At 52.8% G+C, this 13,266-nt stretch overlaps 1 protein-coding gene across 1 annotated transcript in view; it reads right to left on the bottom strand.

Annotated features, from left to right (window-relative positions):
* The window catches only part of pth1r (parathyroid hormone 1 receptor), a 31,885-nt gene that overhangs the window by 12,129 nt on the left and 6,490 nt on the right, over window positions 1-13,266 (bottom strand). Inside the window, exon 2 of the mRNA XM_080474961.1 lies at window positions 3,407-3,509. Coding sequence (XP_080331087.1) covers window positions 3,407-3,509 — 103 coding nt within the window. The remainder of the gene's footprint in view (window positions 1-3,406; window positions 3,510-13,266) is intronic.

Raw genomic sequence — 13,266 nt, 5'->3', positions numbered from 1 at the left:
TCCAGGACTGATCAGTTCTTATTTCTCTTCCTAATATGAAGACGTGAACGGCGAGGGATTGAGGTCGCAGTGTTTCTGCAGCGTCAGCCGGGAGGCGAAGCTCCGTGTTCCGTCACAAACTCACACTGACATGACCTGAGACGAGTCGGTGAGACGAAAGGTCAGATCCAGTGACGGCGAATGAAAAGCTGCGCTTCGGCGTAAAAAGTCAAATCACTCCACTCAGACATGCAGATCCTCTGTTTATCGACCTAACCTGGTTATTTCACCTCCTGCAGTGATGACATCAGACTGACTGTCAAACCCCGCCCACAAACAGTCGGTCCAGCCTCCAGTGACTCCTGCTGTGACTCCTGCTTTGACTCCTCCAGTGACTCCTGCTGTGACTCCTGCTGTGACTCCTGCTGTGACTCCTCCTGTGACTCCTGTTGTGACTCCTCCAGTGACTCCTGCTGTGACTCCTGCTGTGACTCGTCCAGTGACTCCTGCTGTGACTCGTCCAGTGACTCCTGCTTTGACTCCTCCAGTGACTCCTGCTGTGACTCCTACTTTGACTCCTCCAGTGACTCCTGTTGTGACTCCTCCTGTGACTCCTCCTGTGACTCCTGCTGTGACTCCTCCAGTGACTCCTGCTGTGACTCGTCCAGTGACTCCTGCTGTGACTCGTCCAGTGACTCCTGCTGTGACTCCTCCTGTGACTCCTACTTTGACTCCTGCTGTGACTCCTCCAGTGACTCCTGCTGTGACTCGTGCAGTGACTCCTGCTTTGACTCCTCCAGTGACTCCTCCAGTGACTCCTGTTGTGACTTCTCCTGTGACTCCTGCTATAACTCCTCCAGTGACTCCTGCTGTGACTCGTCCAGTGACTCCTGCTGTGACTCCTCCTGTGACTCCTGCTGTGACTCCTGCTGTGACTCGTCCAGTGACTCCTGCTGTGACTCCTCCAGTGACTCCTGCTTTGACTCCTGTTGTGACTCCTCCTGTGACTCCTGCTGTGACTCGTCCAGTAATTCCTGCTTTACTCCTCCTGTGACTCCTACTTTGACTCCTGCTGTGACTCCTCCTGTGACTCCTGCTGTGACTCCTGCTGTGACTCGTCCAGTAATTCCTGCTTTACTCCTCCTGTGACTCCTACTTTGACTCCTGCTGTGACTCCTCCAGTGACTCCTGCTGTGACTCCTGCTGTGACTCCTCCAGTGCCTCCTGTTTCGTTGTGTTTCTCTGTTTCATGAGCGACGACCAGAACGGAAGCAGTGGAAAGTCGTTGTTCAGCGGACCGTTTCCTCCCCAGGCGGTCCGTTTCCTCCTGAGGCGGACCGTTTCCTCCCCAGGCGGACCGTTTCCTCCCCAGGCGGACCGTTTCCTCCCCAGGCGGGCCGTTTCCTCCCCAGGCGGTCCGTTTCCTCCCCAGGCGGACCGTTTCCTCCCGAGGCGGACCGTTTCCTCCTCAGGCGGACCGTTTCCTCCCCAGGCGGTCCGTTTCCTCCCCAGGCGGTCCGTTTCCTCCCCAGGCGGTCCGTTTCCTCCCCAGGCGGACCGTTTCCTCCCCAGGCGGACCGTTTCCTCCCCAGACGGGCCGTTTCCTCCCCAGGCGGACCGTTTCCTCCCGAGGCGGACCGTTTCCTCCTCAGGCGGGCCGTTTCCTCCCCAGGCGGGCCGTTTCCTCCCGAGGCGGTCCGTTTCCTCCCCAGGCGGACCGTTTCCTCCCCAGGCGGTCCGTTTCCTCCTGAGGCGGTCCGTTTCCTCCCCAGGCGGACCGTTTCCTCCCCAGGCGGTCCGTTTCCTCCCGAGGCGGACCGTTTCCTCCCCAGGCGGACCGTTTCCTCCCCAGGCGGACCGTTTCCTCCCCAGGCGGGCCGTTTCCTCCAGAGGCGGTCCGTTTCCTCCCCAGGCGGGCCGTTTCCTGCCGAGGCGGACCGTTTCCTCCTCAGGCGGACCGTTTCCTCCCCAGGCGGGCCGTTTCCTGCCGAGGCGGACCGTTTCCTCCTCAGGCGGACCGTTTCCTCCCCAGGCGGACCGTTTCCTCCTCAGGCGGACCGTTTCCTCCTGAGGCGGACCGTTTCCTCCCCAGGCGGGCCGTTTCCTGCCGAGGCGGACCGTTTCCTCCTCAGGCGGTCCGTTTCCTCCTCAGGCGGACCGTTTCCTCCCCAGGCGGTCCGTTTCCTCCTCAGGCGGACCGTTTCCTCCCCAGGCGGACCGTTTCCTCCCCAGGCGGTCCGTTTCCTCCTGAGGCGGACCGTTTCCTCCCCAGGCGGACCGTTTCCTCCCCAGGCGGTCCGTTTCCTCCCCAGGCGGTCCGTTTCCTCCTGAGGCGGACCGTTTCCTCCCCAGGCGGTCCGTTTCCTCCTGAGGCGGACCGTTTCCTCCCCAGGTGGGCCGTTTCCTGCCGAGGCGGACCGTTTCCTCCCCAGGCGGACCGTTTCCTCCCCAGGCGGTCCGTTTCCTCCTGAGGCGGACCGTTTCCTCCCCAGGCGGTCCGTTTCCTCCCCAGGCGGTCCGTTTCCTCCCCAGGCGGTCCGTTTCCTCCCGAGGCGGACCGTTTCCTCCTCAGGTGGACCGTTTCCTCCTGAGGCGGTCCGTTTCCTCCTGAGGCGGACCGTTTCCTCCCCAGGCGGTCCGTTTCCTCCCCAGGCGGACCGTTTCCTCCCCAGGTGGGCCGTTTCCTGCCGAGGCGGACCGTTTCCTCCCCAGGCGGACCGTTTCCTCCCCAGGCGGTCCGTTTCCTCCCCAGGCGGTCCGTTTCCTCCTGAGGCGGACTGTTTCCTCCCCAGGCGGTCCGTTTCCTCCTGAGGCGGACCGTTTCCTCCCCAGGCGGTCCGTTTCCTCCCCAGGCGGTCCGTTTCCTCCCGAGGCGGACCGTTTCCTCCTCAGGTGGACCGTTTCCTCCTGAGGTGGTCCGTTTCCTCCCCAGGCGGTCCGTTTCCTCCCGAGGTGGACCGTTTCCTCCCCAGGCGGTGCGTTTCCTCCTGAGGCGGACCGTTTCCTCCTCAGGTGGACCGTTTCCTCCCCAGCGTGGAACAGAAATGAGTGAAAATCCTCCATAGTGATAAAACAGTTGTTCTGGAGCGTCAGGAAGGCTGAGAGCATCTTCAGCAGGTTTAGTTTCAGGCCCTCTGGCGTCCATCCAGGACGACTCTGGAGCTTCAGGGTGGTTTTGTGTCGTGAGCTCGTCAGCGGTGACGAGTCTCCCTGGTGTCTGGAGCCTGTTTGATGAGGTCACAGGGTCGCGGCCGGCTGTATGGATCGTGTGTTATCTCGTCGACACACCCTGAGGACCAGAGCGCCGTCACACTGTGCGTTGGAGCGTGAAGCCACCAAGTTAAGCCCCGCCCCCTCCAGAGCGCCGTGTTCATGAAGGCATGACAGTGACTCACGCTTTGAGGAGCTGCAGAAGGAAGTGACTCACCTGGAATCCTGCTCCTTGACTTGATGTTTCCCTCACACCTGCGTTTGGCTCGATACAGCAGGCCGATCTGCTCCTCCTTCGTCAGAACGTCATCGGCATGAACCTGTAACACGGCGGCAGAACGACACGGTGAGAAAACAACCGGAGCAGACGTTCTAGTGGACAGACCACCATGTTGGACTGTTGTCACAGTGACTGTCAAAATAAAACTACCAAGTTGGATTGTTATTACGGTGACTGTCAAAATAAAACTACCATGTTGGATTGTTATTACGGTGACTGTCAAAATAAAAGTCCAGGAGAATATGGACTGGGAGTCATGACACCAGAGAGGAAACTTGATTGGCTCTACTGAGCATGTGTAGCACTACTTGTGACCAGGACCAGGACCAGGACCAGGACCAGGACCAGGACCAGGACCAGAGTCTATACAGAGACCAGGAGTTTCAGTCACAGTGTTTCAGAATGCCTCCGCCTTGGCAGTCGTTTTCAAAAAGTTGCATGTTCGGTGACTCCGAGCGCCGTCGTCATGGAAACAAACAAGCATGTTGGAGGTTTAGAAGTCGGAGGTTCCTCAGTGAGGTTCCAGCTGGATCCCAGCCTCAGCCATGGAGGTTCTAATCCCCCAGTTTATTATTCAGTCTGTCTGCTAACAAGAGTTCTGAACGAGGAAAGAGCAGATTACATGTTGGTGGTGATCTGGATTAAGATAACTTACTGACCTTCGTTTCACTATATATTGTTACTGTCACATTAAAGGACAAGTGCATTGTGGGAACTGGAGTTGGAGCAAGTCTTGGTTGGTGGAGGTGTAGTTTGTATTTCACACCAGTCAGAGTGAAGCTCCATCACCAGCTTCTTAACTCGGGTCTGAAGGATCAGGTGGAGGAAGGGCAGAATATGGTCTGGTCAGGTTCTCTTTAAAATGATGGAATAAAATCATGTGATCACCTGAAGGAAGGAAGGAAGGAAGGAAGGGAGGGAGGGAGGGAGGGAGGGAGGGAGGGAGGGAGGGAGGGAGGGAGGGAGGGAGGGAAGGAAGGAAGGAAGGAAGGAAGGAAGGAAGGAAGGAAGGAAGGAAGGAAGGAAGGAAGGAGGGAGGGAGGGAGGGAGGGAGGGAGGGAGGGAGGGAGGGAAGGAAGGAAGGAAGGAAGGAAGGGAGGGAGGGAGGGAGGGAGGGAGGGAGGGAGGAAGGAAGGAAGGAAGGAAGGAAGGAAGGAAGGAAGGAAGGAAGGGAGGGAGGGAGGGAGGGAGGGAGGGAGGGAGGGAGGAAGGAAGGGAGGGAGGGCAGAATATGGTCTGGTCAGGTTCTCTTTAAAATGATGGAATAAAATCATGTGATCACCTGAAGGAAGGAAGGAAGGAAGGAAGGAAGGAAGGAAGGAAGGAAGGAAGGAAGGAAGGAAGGAAGGAAGGAAGGAAGGAAGGAAGGAAGGAAGGAAGGGAGGGAGGGAGGGAGGGAGGGAGGGAGGGAGGGAGGGAGGAAGGAAGGAAGGAAGGAAGGAAGGAAGGAAGGAAGGAAGGAAGGAAGGAAGGAGGGAAGGAAGGAATGAAGGAAGGAATGAAGGCAGTTGATGTGGAGAACGTGTCACTTCCTGTGTCCCAGAAACCAGATTGCTCTGGTGGAGGTTCTCGCTCTGTGTGGTGCTGAGCTGCTCTGTGAGGTGCTGAGCTGCTCTGTACAGTGCTGAGCTGCTCTCTGCGGTGCTGAGCTGCTCTGTGCGGTGCTGAGCTGCTCTGTACAGTGCTGAGCTGCTCTCTGCGGTGCTGAGCTGCTCTGTGCGGTGCTGAGCTGCTCTGTGAGGTGCTGAGCTGCTCCGTACAGTGCTGAGCTGCTCTCTGCGGTGCTGAGCTGCTCTCTGTGGTGCTGAGCTGCTCTGTACAGTGCTGAGCTGCTCTCTGCGGTGCTGAGCTGCTCTGTGAGGTGCTGAGCTGCTCTGTACAGTGCTGAGCTGCTCTCTGTGGTGCTGAGCTGCTCTGTACAGTGCTGAGCTGCTCTGTGCGGTGCTGAGCTGCTCTGTGAGGTGCTGAGCTGCTCTGTGCGGTGCTGAGCTGCTCTGTACAGTGCTGAGCTGCTCTGTGAGGTGCTGAGCTTCTCTGTGAGGTGCTGAGCTGCTCTGTGAGGTGCTGAGCTGCTCTGTACAGTGCTGAGCTGCTCTGTGAGGTGCTGAGCTGCTCTGTACAGTGCTGAGCTGCTCTCTGTGGTGCTGAGCTGCTCTGTACAGTGCTGAGCTGCTCTGTGAGGTGCTGAGCTGCTCTCCAGTCTTTCCAGACCTCAGGTGTGGTTTTCCACTGACTGGCTGTTTGTTCAATCTGACCGTAATGAAAATGACCACATGTATTTTTACCGGAGCGTGAGCTGGAACCGAAGGGTTCCTCTAGCCGTCACCGTAGAGCAGAACCTAACATCTGCTGCAGAGCCGCCCAAGGAGCAGCTGAAAAAAACTCAGTTTTCTCTGCTTGACTGATCCGGAGCAAACGGAGCAGATTAACTGTTTCACCCGGTGAAGGATTCCCTTCGTCCCACTTCCACTGCCGAGATGTTCCGGATTTAACAAACATCCAGAACCACAGAGAAGAAACGTGAGAACAGTTCCTCTGGTTCTTCTTCTCATGACGACAAAATATCTGGTTTACATCTGAAGAACAGATTCATCATCCGAGACGGAGAAGAAGAAGAAGAGTCTTAAAACGCTGACGTCCAAATCTCAAGAGCTTTCATTTCTATTCAGTACTGCAATACTGCAATACCCCAATACTCTAATACTGCAGTACTCCAATACCAATATACTACAATACTTCAATACTGTAATACTTTATTAATCCAATATACCAAGACTCTAATACTCCAATATCCCAATACTCTAATAATAAAATCCTGAAAAAATCCAATACTGCAATATTCCAATATTCTAATACTCCAATATCTCAATACACTCATACTGCAATACTCCAAATCAACATTCATGTTAATCAGATTCAAACGTTTCAGTTTCAGTTTGGTGTTTTTGATTCAGAAAAGTTTCACGTTTCCATGGCAACGTTTTGAAAACATTATTGTGGGTCTGTGGTAAAGGTCAAGGGTCAGGATTAGGGTTAGGGTCAGGATTAGGGTTAGGGTCAGGATTAGGGTGAGGATCAGGATTAGGGTCAGGATTACGGTTAGGGTCAGGATTAGGGTGAGGATCAGGATTAGGGTCAGGATTAGGGTCAGGATTAGGGTGAGGATCAGGATTAGGGTCAGGACTAGGGTGAGGATCAGGATTAGGGTCAGGATTAGGGTGAGGATCAGGATTAGGGTCAGGATTAGGGTCAGGATTAGGGTGAGGATCAGGATTAGGGTCAGGACTAGGGTGAGGATCAGGATTAGGGTCAGGATTAGGGTGAGGATCAGGATTAGGTTCAGGATTAGGTTCAGGATTAGGGTTAGGGTTAGGGTTCAGATTATTATGGATGATGCTGACCATCACCTGCCCAGTACCCTGACAGGGCGGAGCCTATTCAAGATAATCCATGAATGAACTCCTGTTGGAAATGAAGCCTCAGAGCCTCTCGACTCAACTTGTTTTATTTCTGCCTGAAAACCAGAGAAAGCAGGAGAAACGTTCTGACGGGGAAACGGGTTTCTGTGGCGTCGCCTTCAAAATAGAACCAATCAAATGTTCCATTGTGCCGCCGAGTCTGTGACCAGTTTAAACTGTGTAAATAAGAAGCCTGCAAATAATCCCAGAATATCTGCGTCCATCAACACATTTACACTGATTCAAGTCTAAATCCAGGCTGAGAGCTTCAGGCGTCGAACCGCCAACCACCACGGAACAAACAACATGAGACCTGTTTCCAGAGCCACGCCCCCCCCCCCCCCCCCTCCCCCCCTCCCTCCCTGCATCCAGCTGCTCCAGGTGAGGCGCTGACGCAGGAACTGGACTGACTGCAGACACAGGCCAGCCTGCAGACACAGGCCAACCTGCAGACACAGGCCAACCTGCAGACACAGGTCAACCTGCAGACACAGGCCAACCTGCAGACACAGGCCAACCTGCAGACACAGGTAAACCTGCAGACACAGGCCAACCTGCAGACACAGGCCAGCCTGCAGACACAGGCCAACCTGCAGACACAGGTCACCTTCTACTGGTCCAGACCTGCTGAGGCAGCAGATAAAAACCTTTGACCTTCAACACCAAAATACTTTCATTTTTCAAACTGAACAATAAAGTACCTGTAAGGTTGATTGATATTTACTGGAGTACTTTATTCATGACTGCAGTTGCTGACATTTTATTATTGTGACCTTTATTTATACTCTTTATTTATCTGAGCTGGTTAAACATTTAACCACTTGAACTGTTTCTGCAGTTTTACTATTTCACGTTTTTTTCACGCAGCAGAAGAGGAGCAGCAGCAGAGCAGCAGCAGCAGAGCAGCAGCAGAGCAGCAGCAGAGCAGCAGCAGAGCAGCAGAATCAGAGCAGCAGAGCAGCAGCAGCAGCAGCAGAGCAGCAGCAGCAGAGCAGCAGAGCAGAGCAGCAGCAGAGCAGCAGAGGAGCAGCAGAGCAGCAGCGGAGCAGCAGAGCAGCAGAGGAGCAGCAGAGCAGCAGCAGAGCAGCAGCGGAGCAGCAGAGCAGCAGAGGAGCAGCAGAGCAGCAGCAGCAGAGCAGCAGAGCAGCAGCAGAGGAGCAGCAGAGCAGCAGCAGCGGAGCAGCAGAACAGCAGCAGAGCAGCAGCAGAGCAGTAGAGGAGCAGCGGAGCAGCAGAGGAGCAGCGGAGCAGCAGAGCAGCAGCAGCAGAGCAGCAGAGCAGCAGCAGCGGAGCAGCAGAGCAGCAGCGCTACAGAACCATGAGGATTAATGTCAGCTGAAGAGGAGGATTCTGGGTAATCAGTGGAGCCCCTGATTGCTTGTGAAAACGGTGGGCGGGCGGCGGTCCAGACCTCCAGAGTAAACACTCGCTCTGCTGCTGCTCTGCTGCTGCTCGTGTTTGGAGGAAACATAAGAATAAGAATGTTGTCTTCACTCGCCGCAAAACAAAAACCTCAAGTTTCTATTTGTAGTCTGAACGTCGCTCAGAGCAACAGGAGGGACCTGGAGCGTCGTACTGACTCTGGTCAGGGTTTACTGGAGTCATTCCTTCATTGAGTTCTGAAGAATAAATAAATAAATAAATAAATAAGAGTTTTTAATTGGATGAAAATGTCCTCATGCACAGACGAGTGGAGACGGTGGCTTTCTGCTGCGTTTCCAACACACTGGAGCTTTTTCATGAAGCTGTGGTGAACCCAGTCATTTCCTCCAGAGGAGGCTCAGCAGAAAACACCAAACAAAAACCCCCCGATACTAAAAACACTTTGCTCAACCGCAAAAACCACTTCAGTCCGGACCGGGATCGTTACCAGCAGCGACCCAAACGCTGGATTTCAAAACAAAACGCTGATCTGAAAGTCTAAAATAAGAAAAACAGTCAGATGAATAAAACTCAACCCGAAACGGTTTCAAGTGAAAACTGGAGGCACGACTTGTTGAAAACGAATTCCGAGGTGGAACTTTCTGGAAGTTTCCTCTGTGGCATCATGAGTCCCCGTTGGTACTCGTCCTGGACTGGTGCTTTTATTTTGACAGTCACCGTAATAACCACCTGACTGAGGCCCTGTCTTCATGACAACACTGCTTCATGCAACCGCATCGTTTTTGGCCCCGCCTCTCAACCTATAACCCCGCCTCTCTCTGGTGATGTTATGGCCCCGCCTCTCAACCTGTAACCCCGCCTCCCTCTGGTGATGTTATGGCCCCGCCTCTCAACCTATAACCCCGCCTCTCTCTGGTGATGTTATGGCCCCGCCTCTCAACCTATAACCCCGCCTCTCTCTGGTGATGTTATGGCCCCGCCTCTCAACCTGTAACCCCGCCTCCCTCTGGTGATGTTATGGCCCCGCCTCTCAACCTGTAACCCCGCCTCCCTCTGGTGATGTTATGGCCCCGCCTCTCAACCTATAACCCCACCTCCCTCTGGTGATGTTATGGCCCCGCCTCTCAACCTATAACCCCGCCTCCCTCTGGTGATATTATGGCCCCGCCTCTCAACCTATAACCCCGCCTCTCTCTCCATGAAGTCACTGAACAACACCAGCATGGCGGACGACCTGCTCCAGGTGGCGCTGCAGGAGGTGCTGATGCTCGTCGCTTTAATGAGACATGCTCCGTGTCTTCTTCTCTGGTTCTGCTGTGTTTCTGTGGTAGCAATACAGCGCCACCTACAGGAATATGTATCCCATCATCTTGAGTGATGTTCATGCGGTCGTGGATGCAGACGTTTCCCATGTGGACGGGGACATCGACGAGGACAAAACAGACGGTTTCGGCTCATGTTTGTGTAAACGAGAAACTTTTCTGAAACACACCGGAAAAAAATGGACTTGAAATGTCGTCATGGAAACGAGTCGTGGCGGTTTCATGCTTCTGTTGTTCCGAGATGTTTTCCATACAGCGTTGATGGCTGACGGATTATCAGCCGGAAACTAAAAAAGGCTGAATGATTAAAAGTGGAGAATTTCTTCATCACTCTTCTTCAATCTGAACATGTTGAAGCTTCAGCCCTGAAACAAAGGACTCTCTGACGACCTGGAAGCAGTCTGCATTAACGTGGCGGATCACGTGACCGCAGCTCATCGGGAGGCTGGCGAGGACAAACACACAGCGAATCCCCGTGTCCAGCCTGGGAGGACAAGCCGCCACTTCCCAGAATGCCGCTCTCTGTTTGCACATCACTCGGGGACGACCAGATTCTCGCAAATTTTTAGGTAAACGCTTGTACAACGTGAGACTCTGGTCTCCAGCTCACACTTCATCACATGCATGATAAATAATACACAGTAAATATTGACTCTGGTGCCTGTAAAGCCGCTCTATTATGGACCAAAGTCCCGTGTTTGCTTTGTGTACTTGTTTTGGTCATTTGCCATTCTTTACGCCGAAAACTAACATTCACTTCCTTGTTGTTGGCTTCGGTTCAGGACGAGATCCCCAGGGCTCCTGGACTCTCCTCCATGTTTTCATGTGTGTGTGTGTGTGTGTGTGTGTGTGTGTTGTTGGAGGTTAACTGGAGAAAATTATAACTTTGCTGAATCTCATTTTTAATGGCCTGTCCACGATCTGGAAAGAAAACATGAGTGCGTTACTCCTGACATGTTGCACCGCACGAATGTTTCAGGATGAGGTTTCTGGATATTCTAAACTCGATGAGTCAGTGCCACTCCTCTTCAACTGTGCAATTTGCATTTGATGATAAAACCACAGACCACAAGACTGGTTGTCCTCTGGAGCGGCTGCAGACCACATTCTGACTCAAAGCAGCGTTGGGTTCCTAATTACAGCCTGAGGAGAGCGGCTCTGCTGCTGCTGCTGGAAACTCGCTGAAGATGGTGTTACGCTCACACATCAGGAGACGGCTGGTTGTTTCACCTCCATCGCAGCTCTCACACACCACAGTCACCGAATCACTGGATTAAAAACATCTATTTCCAGAGCATTAGTGATCTGGAAAATGCTTTTTCTCTATAGGTCCACTCAGCAGCCTCCTCCGTGCAGAGCGGACCCGTCACATGAGCGTTAATCCTCCACATGAACCAGCAGCAGCCTGCCGCTCAGACTTTACAGAGCCTCGCAGAGCGTCAGCAACATGGATCCCCCCGGAAGTAAAACCTTACAGAGCCTCGCAGAGCGTCAGCAACATGGATCCCCCCGGAAGTAAAACCTTACAGAGCCTCGCAGAGCGTCAGCAACATGGATCCCCCCGGAAGTAAAACCTTACAGAGCCTCGCAGAGCGTCAGCAACATGGATCCCCCCGGAAGTAAAACCTTACAGAGCCTCGCAGAGCGTCAGCAACATGGATCCCCCCGGAAGTAAAACCTTACAGAGCCTCGCAGAGCGTCAGCAACATGGATCCCCCGGAAGTAAAACCTTACAGAGCCTCACAGAGCGTCAGCAACATGGATCCCCCGGAAGTAAAACCTTACAGAGCCTCGCAGAGCGTCAGCAACATGGATCCCCCGGAAGTAAAACCTTACAGAGCCTCACAGAGCGTCAGCAACATGGATCCCCCGGAAGTAAAACCTTACAGAGCCTCGCAGAGCGTCAGCAACATGAGTTAGTGAAAGATGTTAGGAGGCTTCCTAAAGGAGTTAGGAGGCTTCCCACTAACTTGAGCCGCCGTCGCATTATTATGATGTCACTAAGTGAAAGTGCTGTCTGACTGCCTCACCACCGTGATCACCTTTACTAACTCCTTTAGGAAGCCTCCTAACACCTTTCACTAACTCCTTTAGGAAGCCTCCTAACACCTTTCACTAACTCCTTTAGGAAGCCTCCTAACACCTTCACTAACTCCTTTAGGAAGCCTCCTAACACCTTTCACTAACTCCTTTAGGAAGCCTCCTAACACCTTTCACTAACTCCTTTAGGAAGCCTCCTAACACCTTCACTAACTCCTTTAGGAAGCCTCCTAACACCTTTCACTAACTCCTTTAGGAAGCCTCCTAACACCTTCACTAACTCCTTTAGGAAGCCTCCTAACACCTTTCACTAACTCCTTTAGGAAGCCTCCTAACACCTTCACTAACTCCTTTAGGAAGCCTCCTAACACCTTTCACTAACTCCTTTAGGAAGCCTCCTAACACCTTCACTAACTCCTTTAGGAAGCCTCCTAACTCCTTTCACTAACTCCTTTAGGAAGCCTCCTAACACCTTCACTAACTCCTTTAGGAAGCCTCCTAACACCTTTACTAACTCCTTTAGGAAGCCTCCTAACACCTTTCACTAACTCCTTTAGGAAGCCTCCTAACTCCTTTCACTAACTCCTTTAGGAAGCCTCCTAACACCTTCACTAACTCCTTTAGGAAGCCTCCTAACACCTTTCACTAACTCCTTTAGGAAGCCTCCTAACACCTTCACTAACTCCTTTAGGAAGCCTCCTAACACCTTTACTAACTCCTTTAGGAAGCCTCCTAACACCTTTCACTAACTCCTTTAGGAAGCCTCCTAACTCCTTTAGGAAGCCTCCTAACACCTTTCACTAACTCCTTTAGGAAGCCTCCTAACACCTTTACTAACTCCTTTAGGAAGCCTCCTAACTCCTTTAGGAAGCCTCCTAACACCTTTCACTAACTCCTTTAGGAAGCCTCCTAACACCTTCACTAACTCCTTTAGGAAGCCTCCTAACTCCTTTCACTAACTCCTTTAGGAAGCCTCCTAACACCTTTACTAACTCCTTTAGGAAGCCTCCTAACACCTTTCACTAACTCCTTTAGGAAGCCTCCTAACACCTTTACTAACTCCTTTAGGAAGCCTCCTAACTCCTTTACTAACTCCTTTAGGAAGCCTCCTAACTCCTTTAGGAAGCCTCCTAACACCTTTCACTAACTCCTTTAGGAAGCCTCCTAACACCTTTACTAACTCCTTTAGGAAGCCTCCTAACTCCTTTCACTAACTCCTTTAGGAAGCCTCCTAACACCTTTCACTAACTCCTTTAGGAAGCCTCCTAACACCTTTACTAACTCCTTTAGGAAGCCTCCTAACTCCTTTCACTAACTCCTTTAGGAAGCCTCCTAACACCTTTACTAACTCCTTTAGGAAGCCTCCTAACTCCTTTAGGAAGCCTCCTAACTCCTTTCACTAACTCCTTTAGGAAGCCTCCTAACACCTTTCCTTAGCCCTGTGATGTCATCCAGGGGTTAAGGTAAAGACCTTAGATAAGGAGAGAGGAGGGACTTTTCAGACGCACCCAGGAAGCTGCTCAGCCACTCACGAGGGTGAGACAGGTGAGGGTGAGACAGGTGAGGGTGAGACAGGTGAGGGTGAGACAGGTGG

This window comes from Lipophrys pholis, assembly GCF_963383615.2.
Source record: "Lipophrys pholis genome assembly, chromosome: 1".
Lineage (NCBI taxonomy): Eukaryota > Metazoa > Chordata > Actinopteri > Blenniiformes > Blenniidae > Lipophrys > Lipophrys pholis.
This window is presented reverse-complemented; position numbering and strand designations above follow the sequence as displayed.